At 36.3% G+C, this 23,569-nt stretch overlaps 4 protein-coding genes and 3 non-coding genes across 8 annotated transcripts in view; 2 read left to right on the forward strand and 5 right to left on the reverse strand.

Moving 5' to 3' along the window:
• Positions 1-11,014, forward strand: part of LOC120070325 (ferric reduction oxidase 4-like) — an 11,256-nt gene extending 242 nt beyond the window's left edge. Inside the window, exons 2-9 of one of the 2 annotated variants that reach the window (XR_005479854.1) lie at positions 106-223; positions 311-487; positions 718-952; positions 2,204-2,531; positions 2,625-2,862; positions 2,940-3,652; positions 3,753-3,960; positions 10,877-11,014. Coding sequence is in view for 1 of the 2 variants with exons in the window: in XM_039022252.1 (XP_038878180.1) it covers positions 106-223; positions 311-487; positions 718-952; positions 2,204-2,531; positions 2,625-2,862; positions 2,940-3,652; positions 3,753-3,910 (1,967 nt within the window). In the remaining variant the exon portion in view is untranslated. Of the gene's footprint in view, positions 1-105; positions 224-310; positions 488-717; positions 953-2,203; positions 2,532-2,624; positions 2,863-2,939; positions 3,653-3,752; positions 4,072-10,876 lie in introns of those variants that run through there. The other variant, XM_039022252.1, reaches the window with a different exon arrangement.
• Positions 4,142-13,285, reverse strand: LOC120070326 (proline--tRNA ligase, chloroplastic/mitochondrial). The gene is made up of 11 exons (XM_039022253.1): positions 12,779-13,285; positions 12,636-12,692; positions 12,436-12,546; positions 12,174-12,260; positions 11,964-12,077; positions 11,642-11,848; positions 11,238-11,375; positions 10,800-10,961; positions 5,074-5,273; positions 4,742-4,825; positions 4,142-4,642 (listed from the first exon to the last, which is right to left on the reverse strand). The coding sequence occupies exons 1-11, from the start codon at positions 13,133-13,135 to the stop codon at positions 4,501-4,503; spliced, it is 1,659 nt and encodes a 552-aa protein (XP_038878181.1). The 5' UTR covers positions 13,136-13,285; the 3' UTR covers positions 4,142-4,500.
• A 1,333-nt stretch (positions 13,286-14,618) lies between these two features.
• On the reverse strand, positions 14,619-16,425 carry LOC120087032. Its single transcript, XM_039043881.1, has 5 exons — positions 16,293-16,425; positions 15,695-15,793; positions 15,236-15,601; positions 15,089-15,132; positions 14,619-15,004 (listed from the first exon to the last, which is right to left on the reverse strand). Exons 2-5 carry the CDS (start codon positions 15,759-15,761, stop codon positions 14,804-14,806), a joined length of 678 nt encoding a protein of 225 aa, XP_038899809.1. The 5' UTR covers positions 15,762-15,793; positions 16,293-16,425; the 3' UTR covers positions 14,619-14,803.
• Positions 16,426-17,355: 930 nt separating this feature from the next.
• On the forward strand, positions 17,356-17,439 carry TRNAL-CAA. Its single transcript has one exon. It is a non-coding gene; the product is annotated as a tRNA-Leu (tRNA).
• Positions 17,440-18,686: 1,247 nt separating this feature from the next.
• Positions 18,687-22,196, reverse strand: LOC120068308 (rRNA 2'-O-methyltransferase fibrillarin 1-like). The gene is made up of 7 exons (XM_039020031.1): positions 22,041-22,196; positions 21,406-21,710; positions 20,980-21,075; positions 20,791-20,868; positions 20,530-20,706; positions 19,149-19,217; positions 18,687-19,050 (listed from the first exon to the last, which is right to left on the reverse strand). The coding sequence occupies exons 1-7, from the start codon at positions 22,054-22,056 to the stop codon at positions 18,874-18,876; spliced, it is 918 nt and encodes a 305-aa protein (XP_038875959.1). The 5' UTR covers positions 22,057-22,196; the 3' UTR covers positions 18,687-18,873.
• Positions 19,347-19,418, reverse strand: LOC120070430. The gene has a single exon (XR_005479924.1). It is a non-coding gene; the product is annotated as a small nucleolar RNA snoR60 (small nucleolar RNA).
• Positions 20,194-20,265, reverse strand: LOC120070431. Its single transcript, XR_005479925.1, has one exon. It is a non-coding gene; the product is annotated as a small nucleolar RNA snoR60 (small nucleolar RNA).
• Positions 22,197-23,569: the final 1,373 nt, after the last annotated feature.

Below are 23,569 nucleotides of genomic sequence, written 5' to 3' on the forward strand. Positions count from 1 at the left end.
TTATTTATTTTTAATTGCCTTCACCCCCTTCATTTTCCAAATATTTGATTATATTGGGTCTGTTTTGTTTTGTGATTAACTTGGGGTTTCTTTTTATATATATAGGAACAAATCTTCTGCTTTTCTCCTTTCCCATCATGTTAATGGCAGTTTTGGGTTGTTTTTATCTCCATTTGCAGAAGAAATCTTCAGAATTAGATCCTAAACCCTTTTCTACCCAAAGGTTAATTTTTAACCATTAATTAATTTTAGCCTTTAATTATTATTTTTTTCTATTATTATTTTTTTATTTTTTTATTTTTGGATGTAGGAGCCGAGGAGATTCATTTCTAAAACGACCAATTGTAGTGATGAATCCATTTGGGATTGTTAATACATTGGAGATTGTGTTTGCAGCTGCATTTCTTTTACTTTTGATTTGGTCTCTTGGAAATTACTTATACGTCAGTTTTGGTAATCTTCATATGGATAATGTTGGAGAGACAATGTATGTTTTCCTTCTTAATTATGCTTTTACTTATTACAAATCCAAATGAATTTACACTATATTTGAATTTTGGTATCACTAAAAACACTTTTTACTATGATCAAAAACCACTTTACACTTGAAATTATAGTTCATAAACCACTTTAAAAGAAACAATACTTGTCTTAGTTGAATTAAAGGTAATTATTGGTTTGAAAAATTTTAAATATTTGAAGTATTTTTTGGTTCAGTGGGGAAGCAAAGTTTAGAAGTGTATCATTGAGAGTTGGGTACATTGGAAATATATGCTGGGCATTTCTGTTCTTTCCAGTAACAAGAGGCTCTTCATTATTGCCTCTAATTGGACTTACTTCAGAATCAACTATCAAATATCACATTTGGCTTGGCCATATTTCTAATCTTCTCTTTGCATTGCACACCCTTGGATTCATCATCTACTGGGCCATCACTGATCAAATGGCTCTGGTAATTTCTTTCTTTTTTACTCTTTTTTTTTTTCATTGTTTGTGTCCATCAATTTTGACTTTTCCAAGTCTAGTTATTGTATAACTTTTTTTTAAGAAAAAAAAAATGAGTGATTTTTGTCTTCTTAATTATTTTATGATTTGTTTGTATCTTTTGTTTGTTTCAGTGCAAAGAATTCTACTTTCATTTTGATTCTTTATCCTTCCCTTGTCCTATATATTGCATTTGAAAGTGATTGGTTCTTTGAGATTTCTATAAAGGATTTTCAGATTCCCTTCCGGAGGATTTTCAAAAATAAAATAAAATAAGAAAAATTATTTATATAAAATAATAAAATTTTAATCTTCTATAATAGATGTTAATAGAAATCTATCAATGACTATCGATGTTAGAAACGGATAGAAATCTATTATTGATAGATGTTAATAGAAGTTTATCAGTATATCATTTTTTTTTTTTTTGTTATTTTTATAAATTGTTTGACATTTTGTTCGATCTATAAAAATTTTCTTTCTATCTATTCTCTTTAGTATAGTTTTCAAATTTTAAAATTCCAATTATATTTAATATATTGGCGGCTGCCAGTACCATTTGTCTATTTTCTCTTTTCTATCCATGGTTCCTTCAATTGTCATTTAGCCCTCAATATATGCTTTATTTCTATTTTTAAGGATGAAAATGATATTAAAATAGTTAAAATCACTTTTATTTTTGTTTAAAATTATTCTAAACATATGATCAAATCACTCCAAACATGATTTGAATCACACAAATCAATTCAATATTTAATTTTTACTTTTAAATTTAATTTTTATATTATCAAGTTTCATTTTGAATGATTAAAAACATGTATGGAGTGATTTTGATAATGAAAAAAAATTATTTTAACCATTTCAAAATCAATTATACACACCCTAAGTTATGTTGTCCTGATTGACTGTATAAATGTTAGCGTCCTTTACCAAGTCATTTTATAAAGGTTTTTCAAAACATGTAATCAACCTTCCTTCCATCCAAAACATATGTTACTATGGACTTCAAAATCACTATTTATTGACATTTAATTCATTAAGAAGTAACTTCAATTGTGATTAGAACAACTCGTGATTGGGGGGAGGGAATAGTTGTTGGCTACAACAAAACTTAACTCCATAGCAAGAAGAACCATGTTATTTTTCTATTAATGTATTGCTCCATCACCATGTGTTGCCTCTGCAACCATTACTAATGGAATGTTGCATCATTGAGCAGTTAAAAGAATGGAGTGAAGACTATGTATCAAATGTTGCTGGAGTGATTGCTATGGCATTTGCCACAGTTATCTGGGTGACGAGTTTTAAATCGATCCGTCGAAAAATGTTTGAAGTTTTCTATTACAGTCACCATTTTTACGCTCTCTACATCATCTTCTATCTAATCCATGTGGGAGCAGCATATGTATGTTTGATTCTTCCTGGTATCTTTCTCTGGGCTATTGATCGATTCTTACGATTCTTACAATCGCAACGGCATGTAAGCCTGGTTTCAGCTCGCCATCTTCCTTGTGGTGCAGTTGAATTGAACTTTTTGAAAAGTCCAGGTTTAATTTCTCCAAGAGTTAATCATTGGAACTCCTATTTCTTTTTGTTTTGTTGCAAAATATTTTATTGGAATTTACCTTTTTTCTAATCAGAACTAAGCTACAAACCTACAAGTGTGATGTTCATAAATGTGCCAAGCATTTCCAAACTGCAATGGCATCCCTTTACAGTCACTTCTAACTGCAAATTGGAGCCTGATACAGTTAGTGTTGTTATCAAATCAGGGGGAAGTTGGACTTCCAAACTTCACAAACAACTTTCTTCTTCTCTGGATCACCTTCAAGTTTCTGTTGAAGGTCCATATGGTCCTGCTTCTACTCACTTTTTAAGGTGATTTCCTACAGCCAAAGTATAGCCTTGAATTAGTGGAGTTTACCTAATTTTGATTGATGTGTTCTCTTTTGAAGGCATGAATCTCTGCTGCTGATAAGCGGAGGAAGTGGAATTACTCCCTTCATATCAATAATCAGAGAGATAATGATTGTTCGAAGCACAAAACCGAACTGTCATGTTCCGCAAATTCGGCTCGTCTGCGCCTTCAAGAACTCCATCGATCTCACTATGTTGGATCTCTTGCTTCCAGTATCTAGCACACAAACTGAAATTTCGAATATACCATTACAAATTGAAGCTTATATCACCAGAGAGAAAGAACAACCTCAGACAAATTCTGAAAATCTCATAAACACAATATGGTTTAAGCCAAATCCACTGGACTCACCAGTGTCAGAGGCTCTTGGACCAAACAATTGGCTGCTCCTTGGTGCGATTATCTCATCTTCGTTTGTGATGTTCTTGATACTTTTAGGCATCATCACTCGCTACTACATTTACCCGATTGAACAAAACGGCGATGCTGTTTACAATTACACCTACAAGGTTCTTTGGGACATGTTCTTAGCATTTGCTTGTATTTGCATATCTTCTAGCTTTGTCTTTCTGTGGCAAAGGAAAACAAATGCTTCAAATGGCAAACAAATTCAAATTCACAATTTTCAATCACCAAAAGCATCACCTGGATCGTGGATCTTTCGAGGTGATAGTGAGCTTGAGAGCCTTCCCTGCCAATCCCTAGTTCAAGCAACCAGCATCCATTATGGGGGTAGGCCTGATCTCAAGAGTAAGTTTTCCTGCCTTTGTATCAACCAACAACGCGTGCACACACACACATATATAGCAATCAACATCAATGATATATGGTAACACGTTTTGTAATGCAGAAATTCTGTTTGATTGCAAAATTCTGTTTGATTGCAAAGGATCGGATATTGGAGTTTTAGTCAGCGGCCCAACCGGGATGCGGCATGATGTAGCAAAAATTTGTTCAACTGCTTATGGAGATAATCTAAAGTTTCACTCTATGAGTTTCACCTGGTAAAGACCTGAAGTACAGTGCATAATTTAAAGTTCGAAGCTGTATCATACCTGGTAAACGGCCATGTTAGATTATGAAGTTAAAGTTCATGTTCTTGTATTACTATATTTTCTTGTGTTCTTTCAAGTGAGTCAATGTACACTCATTACATTTCAACCCAAAAATTGTAGGAGCTACATCACATTTGTGTCAAACTCAACATAATACTACTTTGGGTAGTTCACAAGACCAACATTGTAAAAGTGAAACAGCAAGCTCATGTTATGAAAAATGAAACAAAGACAAAAACTTGCTTTAACAAGATTGTCAATTCATTTAGTTCATAAATAAATAGATCACTTAAATAATGCCCGGAAATGAAGGATTGAGCCACCAAGTAAAATAATTAGGCAGGCAGAGAACAAAAACACGTCAAACTTCAAAAGACAAATGCCAATGCCAACCAGCTAGCTAGAGCCTTTGCCTTAGTTGAACTGATTTAGAAGGCTCCCTCTTCCAGGTATATTTAACATGGCCTTCAAGATGGTGCCCAAACGTGATTAGCCCAATTGAACAAGACTTGGAGGTCTTAAGTCATGCCTTGAAATCATATCTTAGTAAGACTTCGCAAATATGGCAACTTCCTCAGCAGGGTTACCAGTCATCAGACATGTTTTAGGCCCTTGTGGCTGTTCAAAAGGAAAGCACCTAATTGTTGCTCCTGTTTCTTCTTTAACTCTCAATTCATCTTGGTCACTGCAAAAATGATAGAGTGCATAAAGATGCAAACAATTACGCACAAACATATAAATCAAAGACTGATCAACAGATCTCAATAAATGAAATTAAGCCTACCTAGCTGACCAAGGACCCCTAGCCCATTTTCCCTCGGAAATTGCCTCTTTAAGTTCATCATATGAACTCACATCCACAATGTTACTGCAAATAGGCCATTAACAAAATAAGGTATATATATCATATGAAAGGTAAATGCAGGTTTTCATATTCTAAGATTCAACAAAATGAATGGCAAATACATTCTAACTGCTAAGAATCTAACATTGTACTACAATTTGCAAGAAGCATGTATTCAACATTCAATTACTTCAACTCTAAAAGAATAGAAGTAATGTAACTGAATGTAGATTTACATATTTATCAAATAACATCCCAACATAAGAAAGTACCTGTCACGAAAAGTTTTTGCCAGTTGAAGAAGAGATGACTGGATCTCATCCAATGTCCCTTTTACATAAGCCTCTAAAACAGAAGGTTCCATGGATATCCCAAAAACTTTCCCTTGCTTTCCAGGAATGTCTCTCCTAGATATGACCACACTTTGACTTGCAACATCCTTGGGTCCAATCTCAATCCTCAAAGGAACGCCCTACAGTCAAAGCCTAGTTACGGATATTTGATTCCAAGTTAATTGCATCAAATGCAAAGAGGGAGGAAAACAAAATCTAGGCGAAAATCATGTTGCTAAAAAGGGAAATTTAGCATTCAAAGCTATCAATAACCAATATGCACACATCCTCAAATAAAAATGCCAGCCAACCAACTTACTGATAGGTCTCAACCTTTCAATTTTATTTATCCACAGAACAAGGGAGTTTCGAGAGCTCCCTACCTCTCCAAGGTCTCTAAGAGACAATCACATTCACCAATTTCTCAATACCCCTACTCCCATTGCATGCCCAAATATATATACCCCTCTCACCATCACTCTTCTAGCCCTAACTAACAATATTCCTTCGTGCCCTCACCCAATAACTAACATATTCCCTCAAGCCAGCTCACCTCTCTTCCTCACCTGCTTCCTCACATATACCTTAGTGATTGGGGGGCTATCATTACCTATCTCCCAAAGAGCCACCTTGTCCTCAAGGTGGAATCAAGAAATTGATCTTTGATCACTGAGGAGAGCTCCCAAGTAGCATCAATTGGTAAGCCATTTTCTCCCAAGTAGCATCAATTGGTAAGCCATTTTCCCAACGAATCATGACTTCAAAGGCTCCTTCTTCCATAGGCGAATTGTGCATACCCAAGATTTCTGCTGGCTGTATAACATAAGTCAAATCTGGTGCCAACATAGGGGAAGCGGCAGCACCGGAAGGTTGGAACCAGCTGCTTTCTTCAGAAGTGACACATGGAAAACAGGGTGAATACCCGAGTTCGATGGTAATGCCAATCGTTAAGCGACCTGCCCTACCTAAGCAGTAATCTGAAAGGACCAACGAACCTAGGGGCCAGCTTTGGGTGAGCATGATGGGCCAATGAGGATTGTCGATATGGTCGGAGCTTCAAATAGACCCAATTGTTTACCTCATACTCCACTTCTCGCCGTCTTTGGTTTGCTAACTTGACCATTCTTTGTTGCGCTCTCTGTAATGTTGCCTTCAGGTGTTTTAACATTTCATCACAGGCTCATAATTGTTGGTCCACTTTAGCCACCACACGCGTACCTTGCTCATAACACAACAGTGAGGGTGGCAGACGTCCATATAGCACTTCAAAAGGTGACATGCCAGTGGCCAAGTGCACTGTAGTGTTGTAACTGAATTCTGCCCAAGGGATCCATTTGGACCATTTTTTGGGCTTTTCCATCGCGAAACATCTCAAATAGTCTCAAGGTCGCAGTTCACCACTTCTGACTGCCCAACGGTTTGTGAGTGGTATGTCGTGCTACGTCGTAATTGTGTCCTGATGCCTTAAAGAGTTCTTCCCAAAACAAACTTGTGAAAATCTTGTCTCTGTCTGATACATGCTGCAAGGGTAGCCATGTAGTCTTACAATTTCCTTAGTGAAGAGTGCAACCACTGAAATATGCATTGAACAGATGCTTAAGCATGACAAAATGCCCATACTTGGATAATCGGTCTACCACAACCATAATTGTGTCATACCTCTTGATTTTGGTAAGCCTTCAAAGTCCATCGCGATATCCTCCTAAACCTTGTCCGGAACTAGTATAGCTTGGAGTAACCCTGTTGGAGCTAAGGTAAGATACTTAGCTTGCTGGCAAATCTCACACTCGGCTACAAACGCTCGCGTTCGTGCTTTCATCCCCCGCCAATACACCTCTTTTGCCAACCGTTGGTACATTTTAAGAGCCCCTTGGTGACCCCCAATGGGACTATTGTGAAATTTAGTCAGTAAAAGAGGAATGGTAGAGGAATTGGCTGGAAGAACGAGGCGATTTTTGTAATATAACAGACCTTCACTCACGGAATACCCTGGGGTAGTTGGTTGTGCCCAGCCATAAGAGATTGACGAATGCCATTTAATTCCTCGTCCGCCGCAATCTGATCCTTAAATATAGCAGTGTTGAGTCCTCCCACAAGGCTGAGTAAACCCAACTCCATTGCTGGTGGTAAACGAGATAGGGCATCAGCTGCTAAATTCTCCATTCCTCGTTTATATTCTATGGTGAAACCGTAACCCACTAGCTTAGCTATCCAATGTTGATACTCGCCTACAATTACACATTGTTCCAACAAGAACTTTAAGCTCTTTTGATCAATACGGACTGTAAATCTCCGCCCCAACAAGTAGGGCCTCCATTTTCTCACTGCCAACACAATGGCCATAAGTTCCCATTCGTAAACAACCTTAAATCGATGCGTAGGGGGAAGGGCCTGACTAAAGAAGGATACGGCCGCTTATGTTGCATTAGCACGGCTCCCACGCCCACGCGCGAAGCATCAATCTCTACTACAAATGGGTCTTTGAAATTTGGTAGGGCCAGCATTCGTACGGCAATCATGGCAAATTTTAAATGATAGAAGGCTTCTTCAGCTTCAGAATTTCACACAAAATTTCCCTTTTTTAGCAACGGAGTCAAGGGTAACACAATGATGCCGTAGTTAGTGACAAATTTGCGATAGTAACCTATTAATCCCGAGAAACCCCGGGGTTCCTTAACATTTCTAGGGTTCGGCCATTTCTCCATGGCTCCAATCTTTGCCGAATCAGCTACTACCCCTTCAATGGAGACAATGTGTCCCAAATATTCTATGCGTGAAAAAATGGCACTTCTTCCCATTTGCCACAAACTGATTTTTTATCAAAATTTCCATCATCTTGATCAAGTGACTCACATGTTCCTCCAAGACCTTGCTGTGTATTAAAATATCATCAAAGAAAACGAGGGCGAACTTACGCAAGTATGGTCGTAAGATATCATTCCTGATAGCTTGAAAAGTCGTAGGGGCGTTTCGCAACCCAAATGGCATTACCAGGAATTCATAGTATCCTTCGTGTGTCCTAAAAGCGGTATTATGGACGTCGGCCGGTTTAACTCTGATTTGGTGATACCCCAACTTCAAGTCGATCTTAGAAAATATGGTAGCCCCGAATAGCTCATCTAGTAGCTCATCAACCACGGGTATTGGATACTTATCTGGAATGGTGGCATTGTTAAGGGCCCTGTAATCCACGCAAAACCTCCAACTCCCATCTTTTTTCTTTACTAATCGAACAGGGCTTGAGAATGAGTTGTGGCTTGGTTGTATTATCCCTACCATCAACATCTCTTCAACGGGTCTTTCAATTTCGTCTTTCTGGAACTGTGGATATCGATATGGCCGTACATTAATTGGCCCAACTCCTCGCTCTAGCTCGATAGCATGGTCGTGCTCTCTAATTGGAGGTAGACTGTTGGGATCACACCTAGTATCACATCTGCGTTTCCAAGGGACAAGGGAAGAAAATCGTGAAAGATAGTTAAATCATAAATGGTAAGTAACGCACCTTTGCAAATTCCCACTCCCTGAATGGAACCCCCCAGCTCCGAGCACCACTCCATATTCCTTTGTTACCGATAATGGTATTTGGAGTGAGGTGACCAGGTTTTCATTGATGAAATTATGGGTGGCTCCTCCGTCGATTAACACCACCACTTCACGGCCTCTGATAGTTCCCTTTACTTTCAACGTTCAGGGGGAATTCAAGCCCACCATGGAATTAAGGGGTAAGTGAGCTACTTCCTTATCGTTTGTTACCTAGTTTGTGTCCTCGCCATAGTCAGGTTGCTGCAACTCCCCGTCGCACCCTTCGTCCCACGAGGACATATCTTCTCCATCTTGTATGAACAAAAATTGTAATTCCTTCTTACATTTATGCCCAAAGCTAAACTTTTCGTCACATTTGAAGCAAATCCCCTTCTCTTTCTTGGTTCGTATCTCTTCCTCCGTTAAACGCCGATATGGTTGGCCCCCTGTGTTCTTGCTTTCGACATCTCGAATTGGGGTAATCGTGGTTCTTGCTCTCAACATCTTGATGGGTTTAGTATCTGCATTTCACTTTGGACCTTCTTTTCTCCCAGATCCTTCAATCCCGTCGAGTACTGCTCAAATCGACGACGGTATTCCCTCACAGACTTCTTCTGTTGAAGTCGCATCGGACATGCATAACGATCCGCCTCATTTACCTCCCGTGTTCTTGCTCTCGACATCTCGAATTGGGGTAATCGTGGTTCTTGCTCTCGACATCTTGATGGGTTTAGTATCTGCATGTCACGTTGGCCCCCCGTGTTCTTGCTCTCGACATCTCGAATTGGGGTAATCGTGGTTCTTGCTCTCGACATCTTGATAGGTTTAGTATCTGCATTTCACTTTGGACCTTCGACCTGCATACAAAATTGCTCTCCAGAGCCTTTTCTCCCAAATCCTTCAATCCCGTCGAGTACTGCTCAAATCGACGGCGGTATTCCCTCACAGATTTCTCCTGTTGAAGTCGCATTGGACATGCATAACGATCCGCCTCATTCGCCGCCGGTCGGAACCTCTCCACAAACAGCTCGCGGAATCGACTCCAACTTCCAATCGGTTTCCAGTCCTCCTCCCACCAGTACAATTCTAAAGTTCCCCTTCCAGGCATAGTACCGTTGCATCCAACTTGTCTTTTTCTATTAAGCGATTAACAACAAAATATTGTTCCACTCGATGCAACCACCCATCAGGGTTTTCTTCCTCTTCCCCCTTGAAGATGGGTACCTCCAGCTTCCTCAATCACATGTCAAACAATGGGACCTCTTTACTCCCAGGTGCATGCACTCCTTCCTACGATTCTCCTTCCTTCTTCGATTCCTTAGAGGGTGTTTCCACCACTCCTTTCCCTTTATCCGTCATTGTTCATTCTAATGACGTTGATCCCTTTTCTGACATTACAGTGTTGAACCACGATATCAACAACTCGAGTTGTACTTGTAAGTTGTCGAGTCTTCCATTCGTCTCGCCAAACCCCATTTTCACCTTATTCTCCAACGTTTCCTGCTTCTCGCCGATCTCTACCAGCTTCTCTTCCAAGGCCCGATACTTTACCTTCCATCTTCTCAACCATACCCAAGATCACTGCTCTAATACCAAAATTGATAGGTCTCAACCTTTCAATTTTCTTTATCCACAAAACAAGGGAGTTTCAAGAGCTCCATACCTCTCCAAGGTCTCTAAGAGACGATCACATTCACCAATTTCTCAATACCCCTACTCCCATTACATGCCCAAATATATATACCCCTCTCACCATCACTCTTCTAGCCCTAACTAACAATATTCCTTTGGGCCCACACCCAATAACTCACATATTCCCTCAAGCCAGCTCACCTCTCTTCCTCACCCGCTTCCTCACATATACTTTAGTGATTGGGGGCCTATCACTTACACTGCAGAAGCAGTTTCTTCTCGTAAACTTGATTCCAATTTGTGAAAATACTCATAAAAGATATAGAGATCGTAGAAGAGTCAAAATGAGTATCTATTGGCAGCTAACCAGTCAACACATGCTGAAATTTTAACGTTAGTGTTTGCTTTTAGACAATTTTTTCCTAAACTAATGGGAAGACAACGGTCAGAGCTTGATCTTAATCATTTTTTTATTAGATTGATCTTAATCATAAAGTATAACCACCAACCTTCATTTCCCAGAAATTGAATTTCCATCCTGGAGTTCTCTGTTCTGACTCATCAAGTTTAACCTTTATCCCTGCAGTTTGAAGACTTTCTTTTACAGAAGAAGCAGCACTAAGAACCTCAACTTTATCGCCATCCTTCTTCCAGATGGGTATGATTACCACCTGGATATAAGTCAGCTATGTTAAAATTATGTTTGTTTGAGAGAGAGAGGAATAATATGAATCAATCAGCTCAAAAAACAGAAACATGTTGGCATTATCAGATATTCTCCAACAATTCTTAAGTTTTAAAGAGTTGGACAAAGACAAGTATGTTATGTGCACAGAATCTCCGGTCACTTTTACGTCCTGGCTAACTTCAGGTAATTGTTATCAGAAATATACTTTATAGAACTCACAATACTGTACAAATAACAAATTATAAATTCATATCAATACCTGTATTGGAGCAAGCTTTGGTGGAAGCATTAAACCTCCATCATCTCCATGAGTCATAATAATTCCTCCGACAAAACGCGTACTAATTGCCCATGATGTCTGCCATACATGTTGCCTTTGTCCATTTTCATCTGTGAACTACTCCAGTAAATGTTTCAGTAACTCAAATCACATCGAAAGTGCAATATAATATGTCAGACATCAAATAATATTATGGTTGAATGTCTCAAAAGGGAATAAATGAACCATATTAACTAATCAAACAGAATTTAGATATCAGTTCGACACCAAAGTGAGACAGGAACAAGAGTCGTGCATATGCTACAATGGAATTAAGAATATATCTCAACTATTGTAACAAGTTCATTCATGTTGGAAGACACTTCATTGATTTGCCAAACTACCTGTGTTCCAAAAGCACGAGAAAAGTTTTGCCCTAGGTTGTGGCTGGTTCCTGCCTGCAGTGCCTTTCGATCCCCCATCATGGCCTCTATTGTATAGGTCTTGTCCGCACCAGCAAATGTCTCCACCTTTGATTTTCGACCTGCAATAACAGGTATTGCCGCTTGCTCATAAGAAAATTTTGTATATACGTCAATCATCTGAATAGCCTGCAATGCAGCATCAAAGTCCTTAAATGAAAAGGATATGATTATTTCAAAAACAAAACAAAAACCAAAAAAAAAAAAAAAAAAGACAAAGTAATCTTGGATGTCTCAAATATACCTCTTTTTCTGCCTCTTCTGGACTGGCATGAGCTGTATGCCCCTCCTGCCAGAGAAATTCAAGAGTTCTAATAAATGGTTTCGTGCGCATCTCCCATCTTGTAACATTGGCCCACTACATCAAATACACGAAAGAAAAGATAAAGAATAAGGACAACATAAAAGCCGAAGACAAGGAAGAATTTTTTTATAATGTGGCAAGTCAATGAACCTGATTAATCATCAATGGAAGATCACGGTAACTATGAATCCACTGAGTAAACATGTGATTCACAATGGTTTCACTTGTCGGTCGAACCTGCCAAAGCCTCAGGCAAACCAACAATCAAAACCAAACCGCAGGTCCCTGTTATTGAGGGCTAATATCCATTTCCAATTTTGCCAATGCAAAGTACCACATACAATAAGGTTAATATTTCTAATGAGAAATGAAGAACGGGAAAAGGGGGAATGGCTTTGCTGAGACTACGTACCACAAGCTTTTCTTCAAGTTCTTTCCCTCCTCCAATTGTTACAAGAGCTAACTCAGGACTAAAGCCCTCGACATGACTAGCTTCTTTCTCAATAAAAGAGTATGGTATAAACTGCGTCAAAATCAAAGATTACATCATTTTACATATCCAGCATACACATTCATTCATATTAGAAACTCTTAAACACGCCAAAGACACACCTGCGGAAAGTACATATTCTCATGGCCGGTTTCTTTGAACTTGGCATTTAAAAATACCTGCAGAAAGAATCATCGTCTGATTAAACATACAAGAAAAATTGAATGTTCCAGGCAAAGTAAAGATTGATTGTAGCTTCCGCGACCTGAATTGCCTCCCATATGGCGTAGCCATAGGGACGAATAACCATGGTACCTCGAACAGGACCATAATCCGCGAGCTCAGCATTGGCAATAACATCCAAATACCAAGCATTGAAATCCTGCGACCGAGGCGTGATAGCTCCTTCAGGAACTCGATTCTTGGAGTTGTCGACACGAATTTCAGTGCCGGTGGACGAACTTCGAGCAGAGAAACCAGAAGAAAGCAGCGGCAACCGTAACGGGCGTTGCTGCCTCCATGAAATTCCCAAAGCTCGCCTGGAGAAGGTGAAGTTTGAAGAGCGAGATGAGGCTGGGGAAAGCAGAGAGGAGATCAAAGGTAGTCTCAGTGAAACTACCATTTCTTCGGAGTTTTTTCAACTATGAAACTGAGGGAGATGAGGTTTGGCTATGAACAAATGCAAATATGGGGATGACTTGAAAATTTGGATTCTATAGCCAAATTGGATTATGGGCTTTCTGAAATGGCCCAATGGGCCTGCTCCTCGTTCCCAAATATTTATGGGAAGAAAGATGCCTAAATTGAGTGAAAATAATAGAAGTTCTATTGAGAATATAAGAGTGTTCAAATAACCCGAATAATTCGGACTATCCAATCTGATTGGGTTGGTTTAATTTTATTCTTAGGTTAGGTTTGGTTGAATTTTTTTATTTTTATTAGGTTAGGTTAGGTTATGGGTTGACTAAAAAAAATTTTGGGTTGACCTAACCCAACCCGAATTTTGTATATATATATATTCCTCTTTGTTTAAAGTTTGATTTCTTTGTATTGATTAATTTTTCAATTTTTAATTTTTTTTTTAAATTGTTATGATATTTATCTTTGTTTAAAGTTTACAATAAATATCATAGATATTTGGTATTTAGCATCTTAATTTTATGAGATTCTAGTTATTAGTCATGTGTTGTATAAGTTACATATTTTTTATTAAAAAATAAAAATAATAATAAGTTATAACCCAATAACCTAGTTGAAAACTTTATTTGGGTCATTTGAGTTGTCAACCCAACTCGAATTTTTGGGTTGGTCCAAAAAATACCTTCAACCCAACCCAATTCCTGATAATTTGAACTTTCAAACTTATAATAGTTGTACAATTATTACAATTTTTATATTCGTATGAGTTTGGACTAAATTTTTCAATTGAGGATATAATTGTAACTACCATCATATAAGGGTGATTTTTTTTTAATTTGTCATATAATTTATCATTTTTGTTTGTCGGTTACTCTATAATTCAATTAGGTGTCATTTATATTTTTTTAAAAATAAGTCTCTAAACATCCTTTCACCAACTTTTTTTAAAACTAAAAAAAAGAATAGAAAAGAATAGTTTTTAAAATATTGTTTTTTTTTTTTTTAATTTGACTAAAAACTAAACTTACAATTTAAAAAAATATACTATCTTTTTTAAGTATATTAAATTCTTAGTCAAATTCTAAAAATAAAAACAAATTTTTTTAAGCTATAAAAAAAACACTTTTATGACAAATTTTGTACCACATTTTTTAGGAGATTTTTTTATGACTGCATTTTTACAATCTCTACTTCAATTAAAAGTTTTACACTCATTTTTCATTAACACTCAGTTTTACACTCATTTTTACAAATTGAAATTTAGATAATTGTTTTTTTTTTAATCAATTTTATTTTCTCAACAGTTATGAGTAAAACAAAGAAATATAAAATGGGCAATGTAAAGAACTAAACCAAAAGAAACAGACAAAAGATCTGTTCCATTTCAATCTTTCCAAATGGCCCTTTCAAAAGGAAGCTGAGAGATGATAACCAATTTTCATCTCAATCAAACCACAAAAAACAAATCAACTACAATCTTTCTTTCTTGATTTAAAACAACCTTAAGCATCCAAAAATCTACAAAAACATTAAACAAAAAAAATCCAGTTTTAACATCCTCTAGCATCCATAGAATCTACAATCTTCATATCAAAGTACCACCACCACCATTACCAATCTTTCCAGATGAAAGCAAAGGCCAAGATGCGCTTCATGGGGTCTTTATCAATGTGAAATCGATACTATCACTGTCCTTCCAAACAGAAAAGCGATCTACCGAAGGTGATTCGGGCGATTTGAGAGGCGTTGATGATTCAAGTCCTCCTCTTCCAAACAGAAACGACTTCTTTGGAGATTGATCAAATCCCGCCCATTCCTCCATTTCCTTAAGCATCTTCAATGGACTATCAGGCTGGAAAACCCAAAAAACCCAACATGTTATTATGTTTTGCTCCAAAAGACTGTATAACTAAGGGGATATATCATCAAAACTCACCTTTCTTGTAGTGGAAGTGGATATCTTCAATTCTTTGGAGATATCTAAATGACAAGAAGAAATAAAATATATAAAACAAACATTTCAAGAAACATCAAAGAAAAGTGTGCTTTTCGAGATAGATATCAAAACTTGACACAACCATACCAAGTCCAATGATGCTCAGAAATTGATCCTTGTTTAAGCAATTTTGTGCTTTAATACAATCTTGATGGTTGTGCAGGAAGCGCTCCTCACAAATAGCATTGTGATCGCTCTTTCCAAAGTTTGAAATATCCGAGAGTACTTTTCGAGTACCCTTCGGCACCCTCTCAGAGCCCTTTGGTACGTTCTTCTTTTTTCCTGCATCATTTTCTTCATCAATAAACATGAGATTCATCGTGTTCTGCCGTTTTGATGACTGGTTTATGACTGGCTTTCTTGAGTTAGATAGATCGCCAAGGGGCTTTCGCCCATTAAGCCCACTTTTTCTTTGTGAATTCATGGCATTAGCCTTCCCTGCAATGGCAGATCCTGTGACGCAAATTACAATATTAAAACCATATCAGCCAAATATATTTAAGGACAGATCAAACTTTAATTCAAACAGAAAGCTTCAGTTCCAACCATTGTAGCGAACATTGAGATTCTCGTCCTGAATAAGACCACCACCATTTTGCAATGTCATTGCCATCTTGTTGATACAGCAGATATGTATATTCTATCCTGCGAATAGAAAAATGGAACCGAGTATACAAATTAAGCGAAGAAATCAAGCCAAAGGCCTATACATGCTCCATGATACCTACGAAAATCAGTACTAATTCAGTTCAAGGTTACCTAAAACTAAAATCATAGATTACGAATGAAGATTGCCTAAGACTAATCTTTCGTTCTAAATCTGCAATGAAAATCTTCCTAATTTTTCAGATCATCCCTTGGCAATCTCAAAAAAAACACGGAACCAAATTAAAAAGGAAGAAACAGAAAAGCACCAATTTTACATAATGAAATGTCTCCAGATTCTCATTTCATCATCCATCGACGACATAGGTAAAAGGAAGAACAATAAATTTCCGGTAGCAACTTTGACCAAACAAAACCCTAAAATCTTTTTCATCACTTCTCAACAATTTCCTGTTGTTCATCTGTTTCTCAATTAAACAAAGAATCACACAGTAATCAAAACAACAGCCTCAAAACGTAAAGTCAGAGAGAAACTCACAGTAAAAAATATTTTGATCTCGACTTTATTTGATTTCTTGTGGAAGAATTTCTGGCGATTTCTTCAAGGTTTAGTCCGTTGCAAAATTGGGAGTCCTTGAACGAGACTGTACTTAAATAGACGCAGCGCTCCTCCAACGGTAACTTTCTTTTCCAGTGAGGTTACGTTAATACCCTTCGTTTGAGTACGTTATTACGTTAATACCATAAACTCTCTCTCTCTTTTGGGTCAAATGACCGTTGGCAAAATATGGCATTTCTTTTTAACTATAAAAAGTAAATTCGATTTTCCTTTTTTCAAAAAAAAAAATTTCCATGAGACATGAAGTTTTTTTTTTTTTTTTTTTTTTTACTTCACTAAAAAGTGTGATAATATTTCTGTTTTAAGATAATGTGTTTTTTTTTTTTTTTACTATTTTTTCTTGTTTCAACGCATCAAAATATATTGAGAATAATTACCTAATGTTTATATTATGTAATACAAATAAGATATGACGCAACATTAACAACAATAATATAATTATTTTATCCTTTAAACATCCAAATTTGATCGGCTAAAAATAGAATAGAAAAATACTTTCTTCCATCATACTTGCTTAAGATTAAAAATAATTAAGTTAAAAGATTAGTTTACATCTTATACTTTGAAATTTGTTCAATTTTAGTTTATTTTCAATTATTCCGTTGTAATTTTGTTGTCTCAATAAAGCCTAAATGTGGTCCTATTTTTAATCTATTGTTGAGTTCTTACTTTTTTTTAAATTAAAAAAAAAAAATTGTTATATATTAACATTGTTACTGTAACTTTTGAAAACACATGCACATATTCATTTCCTTGTATGAAAACTATTATAATTTATTTAACCAAATTTGGTATAAATTTTTTTTTGAGGGACTGATTTAAGATTTATTAAAATTTTATAGACTGAAATTGAACTAACTTTAAAATATATAGACTAAGATGGAATTAAGTCGACAACAAACATTCTCATATAAGAGAGTGTAAATCGAGAAAGAATGTTTATTATACAATTAATAAAATTACTTCAATCAAGTTACCAATTGTCAGGATGGCCGAGTGGTCTAAGGCACCAGACTCAAGTTTTGGTCTTCGGAAGAGGGCGTGGGTTCAAATCCCACTTCTGACATATCATTTTGAATTTCCTCAAAATAATATTGAGATTGGTATTACTTTGCTTTAAACTGTTAAAACAGCTTTAATTATGCATTCATAAAATAGAAAATCGATATCGAGAAACATTGAAACTTTAATATTCAATTAATTGTTTTTTATTAGGTTAATACGTGAAATGAAGTATTATTTATTTAAAAACGCCAAGTTAAAAAATATTCATTTTGGGCTAAATTTTAAGCTCAATAGGCCACTTAATTCTATATTTTTATTAATAAAATTATTAAATCATGATATTATAATAAATAAAAAAGAAAAAGAAAACCCTAAAATTAAAAACTAAAACTTCTTCGGTTCTTCTTCTTCAGCCGACGACACGACATCCATCTTTGCTTCCTCATTCTTCAGACTTCTCACTGGTTCTTCACGCTTCACGCCTGGCCTCACCTCACCGTCAACTTCTCTCGTCTCCTCACACTCACGCCTGGCCTCAGGTAGCCCAATAGCCCAGTTTCAATCTCCCTCCAACTTCTTTCTTTATTTCAACCCTTGGAATTTTGATTTCAAGTTCTTTTTAATCTTATGTTTCCATTTTCAATCTCTGAAATTTCCATTTCCTTTGATTTTAAGGTTTTAAAATTTTTTTTTTTAACAGTGTTTGTGCTTCATAGGTTGAATCAAATGAGATTTGGTGATTATGCTTCATAGATTACATTTAGTATCTTTTTTATATTAAATTGTATATATGAAAAAAATAAAAATACCATATCCTTAGACATATTTAAAAATTGACAAATCACCATATCCATATTGTCGATACCTATGCTTCATAGATAAATACTTCTAAAAAAGGAAAATTTTAAATCAATAAATGCATAAACAAATTAGGGAAATTTTCAATATAAAAACTATTTATACAAAACATTAAAATTTATTTTTTTATAAATATGGATAGAAACCTATCATTATTATTTTTTTTTTGCTACAATAAATAATTTGACCATTTTTTAGAAAAAAATTCCAACAAATTATTTAGATTGAAAAAACAACCATTCATCTTTTCTATCGCGTTGGAACAACCATACCATTTCTTCTTGGCCCTTTGATTACTTCTTACACCTTTCTATGAACCTTACCTTCGATGTGAAAATTTGAAATGAAAAAAGCATTTCAAATTTTGGGTAGAAAAAATTAACGCCTGAAACTTCTTGAAATTAGAGTTCGACTTGAATATAATTTGGTTAAAGGCAATGAAAAACAGGGTAAAAAGAAGAAGCGGCAGTTAATTATGTCCACAATAATCACCAAAATTGTTAAGACAAATTCTTACACTCGCATATGGGATTTTAAATCAAGATCTCGGCTACAAGCTAGCTTATAAGAAACATGGATAAACTACAGGTACCTATAAAGCATTCTTAAAACTCCAATCTTGGTTTAATTGAACTGTCTAAGCTGCAGCCTTCTGTTTCTTCGGCGCCCGATAGATACCAACAACACAAGCATGATCTCGCTCGAATGGTTCAAGAGTCACTTGCTCGGTTGGTTTGAACTGATCAGCTTTTAGCTTATTAACTTCACTTGCAAACACTGCCTCTGCAGGAACGGTTGAGTCAATGCAGTTGGCCTGAAAAAAAAGTTCCAAAAGAAATATGTTAACTTCCATTCACGGGTTATGCTTTCTTCTTGTCTTTATCAACAACACGGAAATCATTCTTCACTCACCTTGATAGATATAACAAAATGGCCACCGGCTTTGAGAAAATATGATGCATTAAGTGCTAAAATTCTTGCCTGCAATGAAAAACAGTTCAAAGAATGTCAAGGTAAGAAATTGAAATGTCGAAGTTAATAGTTTAAGGATGCATAAATGAGTGACTGATGTTCAACAGTTGATCATAGTGTGATATTATTAGTCTTGGACGCATCAGAAACTCGGGTTGTGCATCATTCAAGATGTCTTGAAGGGGAATCCGAGTAATTCATCACATGCTTAACAAAGAGAAGATCCAGGCAAAAACATGATGAGATAGATACATGGCATTATGTTCATTAGCAAATATACCTGCAGATGACCAAAAAATGGGAATCAAATTATTATCAAGCACTAATATATTTTGATCGGAAATGGGTAAGAAACCTTAGGCTCACAAAGTTATAGGATAATCCCCTTATATCCCATTTCCTGAACAAGATGATCTAAACAATATAGATCATTGTTCTACTCTTTCCTCCTTTTTTTTCTAGTAGACTCTAAATAGAATATAAACCTCCAAACCTGAACTGATTCGGGGTAGATCATCATCTTTTTTTTGTAGGACATCCAGAGTCAATTGTTAGCATAAATACGTGAAATGAATAAGAATTTGCTAATTTTTTTTTTTTTTTGTGAGTGGGTGGGGAATTAGAAAGATAACGCCAAAATCTAAACATGATGGTATATTTGCTATTTCTTGTAGAATAGTCAGAAATTGGTTAAGATTTCAGATTATTGCTAAACATGCTATGAAACCAAGTTGGTTGGTTAGAATCAAAGCATGGAATAGAAATGACATGCCAAAATAATAACAAAAATATTTCATGAGGAATGGAAAAATGAACAAGGAAACTAACAATCCAACCACAAAGCACAGAGATAGAATGAAAATGAGCTTCGAGTGTTTTGAAATGGTCTGTTTGAAATATAATAGGATGATAAACAGTCGCAAAAGGAAAGACCATTAAAAGACTTGGGGAAAAAATATCACGGCAGTTCAAAAGTATTTCTTCAAGCATCAGAAACTCGGGTCTAGCATCATTCAATAAGTCTTGAAGGGGAATCCGAGAAATTCTTCATATGCTAAATAAGTTGAGGAGAAAAGGGCTTAATGTTTAAAAAGATGGAATAGTAAAGATGAAAACAAAACTTTCGAGAAGAAAACTGGAGATGAAAAGCAAAATATTGAATACAACTTCAAAAAGGATAATAAATGGAAAAAAAGAAAAAACAAGAGTTAAGATGTTATTCATTGTACAATTTGAACTGTGCAAATCAAAATTCAGAAAATAGATCATGTTTGCGTATAAGAATAATATAGATAAATAAGAACAAGAAAAAAAAGTGAACCTGATCTGGCTGAGCAACATCTGAAAATATCACATCCACCATACCAACCAACATTCGGTACTTGGCTGGGTGTCTGGCATCTTCAATGATGGGTATAACATTTGTGCGCTTCTTTGCCATGTTAACTAAATCTCTACCACTTCTATGGGAAAATTCAACAGCATACACTATACCAGTCTGAAAATGAAAGCAGCAACAATTGTTAAGTAACCTATCACTTCGTGAAGACTATTAAAGATACTCCATAGATTAACTACTTACAGGGCCAACAACATCTGAGACATGAGATACAGTAGTTCCTGAAGCAGCACCAAGATACAACACTCGAGCACCAGGTTTCTACAATACAAGCAAACAAGCTATAATTAGGAAGAAAGAAAGAAAAAAGAAAACTACAGACTGAAACAGCCAAAAGATTAGAACATCAAATTGGAGGTGAAAAGCACGTACAATCCATATGTCATCAACGCCACCAAGGACAGCAGCAGCCAACTTAGACCTGAATGGGTTCCAAACTCTGTACTCAATTTTTGTTCCATCTTCATTCTGAATGGCATTATATATGAAATAATTAGCAATGCAGACAGCTTACAAACACAACAAATGAAAAGATCTGTATACTTGATTGCTGGCGTTGAAGCTCTAACAATATAGACTTGCATGAATCATTCAAGTATAAAAATATTACATTCACTGACTATCGTGCCAGAACCACCCAAAACAGTTTGTATTTATACTAACTAGAATTCCTCATAGGTAATAATAATACATCAAAAACACATCATTGAAGATTTTCAAAAGAACACTCCCATCCATTAATGTCTATTGAAAACTAACAAACGTTCAGTCGCAGAATAACTGTTAGACGCAAATCACCTGTACGGATATCCTCTTCTCGTTGTAGACAGATTCTCCAGAGACCATATTCTTCGTGACAAGAGCATCTTCTTTACCCTTGGCTATGAAAATACCCTCATGTCTATGAGGTTCAACAACAACTTTGCTTCCACCTTTCATACCACCTCCTCTTCCTCCACCACGACCTCTTCCACCTCCGCGACCACCACCACGGCTTTGCATACCTCTGCCTCCACCGCCTCTACCTCCACCGCCACCTCTGCCTCTACCACCCCTTCCTCCATCACCTCTGCCCCTAAACCCACCACCACCACCACCACGGCCTGCACATACCCAACTTATCCAATTTAAAGACACATACACAGTAAAAGAGACGCTAGGAAACAAAGACTTTAAGTAAAAGAAAGAAATAACACTATACAGCATGAACCAACTATCAAATAACCAATCCAACGATATTGCATAGAAACAGATTCAGTAGGTAGTAAGAACGGAAACGGCCATACTCATTCACCTATCGAAACGAGCAGAAAAACAATTCATTGCGCTAGAACTATTATTCTCCATTGTAGGCATCAGATCATTTTCTAAACCCAAAGAGAGAAGAAGATAAAACACGAAGAGTAAAAGCACAGCTTGTTTCAAGTATCTACCTCGAGGAGGTCTCATTTCAGTCACTGAGAGAGCGAACGCCGAAGGATAGTTCCCGCTAGGGTTTTATTAGAACAATAGAACACAGGCACGAAGTGAAGACGATGGTTTGGGGTTTTAAATTTATAGGAGCTGCGGCGGCAAACATGAGGGGCGCCAGGTTTTGGGGGACGGTAACCTAGGGTTTCAATTTCAGAAAAGTTAAAGCAAATTTGCTGTTTATTTTCAAGAATGCCACTGGCTTGAGTTTTTTTTAAAATACTTGGGTTGTTTTCAAATATAGGAGCCAACTTATTTATAAATTTGTCAATAATAAGTATTGATATTTTGTTATACTTAAAATATTTTCAACCATTTTATCATTTAAAATAATTGTCCTTAAATTTTAAGAAAAAATAAAAAATATTTATATTTATATTGGTTTTGGATGGAAACAGTTAATATTTTGTTTCAAAAATATATTTAAATTTAAAAATAAAATAAAAAACTTCAAAAATATCGACCTTAGTGTTGGTATGGGAACACAAACCATTAATATTCATGTAAAAAATATCATTGAACTTTTCAAAATTTCACCGATACTCTTTGTTGAATGAGAAATTTCGGTGAATCACGAGTTGCCACATCATTAATGAAAGCCCGAGCCTATTGAAAAAATGATAAGCTAAATTGGGCTGAATAATTAAAGTTGCTTGTGCCCAACCCAATTCAAACTCATGCTGAAATTTTGGGCTAAATTAAAGATTAAGCCCAAACCCAGTATTTCGCCCTAACAACAAATGGGTCCAAGCCCAATTTTAGCCCAAACCCAATTTTGACCCAGTAAAGTAATTAGGTCTAAGCTCATGTAAGACCCACGAGAAACCTCTGTAAATAAAGGCATTATCTCTTCATTTGGAGGGGAGGTTGGAGGAATTTAAGGCAAAGATCTAAAAAACATAACTCCTCAAAAGCCTTGAAGATCAGAAGACATATCAAAACTCTGAAGATCATAAAACACTAAAACTCTGAACATCATAAGACATATCAAAATTCTGAAGATCGAAGTCCCTTGAAGATACAAGCATTCTTCCAATACTCGAAGCTAAAAAACATTCATATGTCCGCTTCTATACATCAAGCGTAAGCATTCAGCCGAGAGAGAATAAGAGGATAAAGTACTAGAGATCGAACCACATCGCATCAAATCAACATCGACATCAACACCAACTCAAGTTTGACTCCACGAAACAAGTTTCTCTGGAAGCCTCGTGCGAACACTGATCATCTAAGAAGATCGACAAGCCCAAAGGTCGATCGTTCAAAAAGATCAACAAACCCAAAGGCCGGTCGTTTAAGAAGATCAACAAGCCCAAAGGCCGATCATCCAAGAAGATCAACAAGCCCAAAGGCCGATCATCCAAGAAGATCATAAAGCCCAAAGGTCAATCATCCAAGAAAATCATCAAGCCCAAAGGCCGATCATCCAAAAAGATTAACAAGCCCAAAGGCTGATCGCCCAATCAAATCCTCAAGCCCAAAGGCCGATCAT

Source organism: Benincasa hispida, chromosome 1 (assembly GCF_009727055.1).
Source record: "Benincasa hispida cultivar B227 chromosome 1, ASM972705v1, whole genome shotgun sequence".
In the NCBI taxonomy this organism is placed as follows: domain Eukaryota; kingdom Viridiplantae; phylum Streptophyta; class Magnoliopsida; order Cucurbitales; family Cucurbitaceae; genus Benincasa; species Benincasa hispida.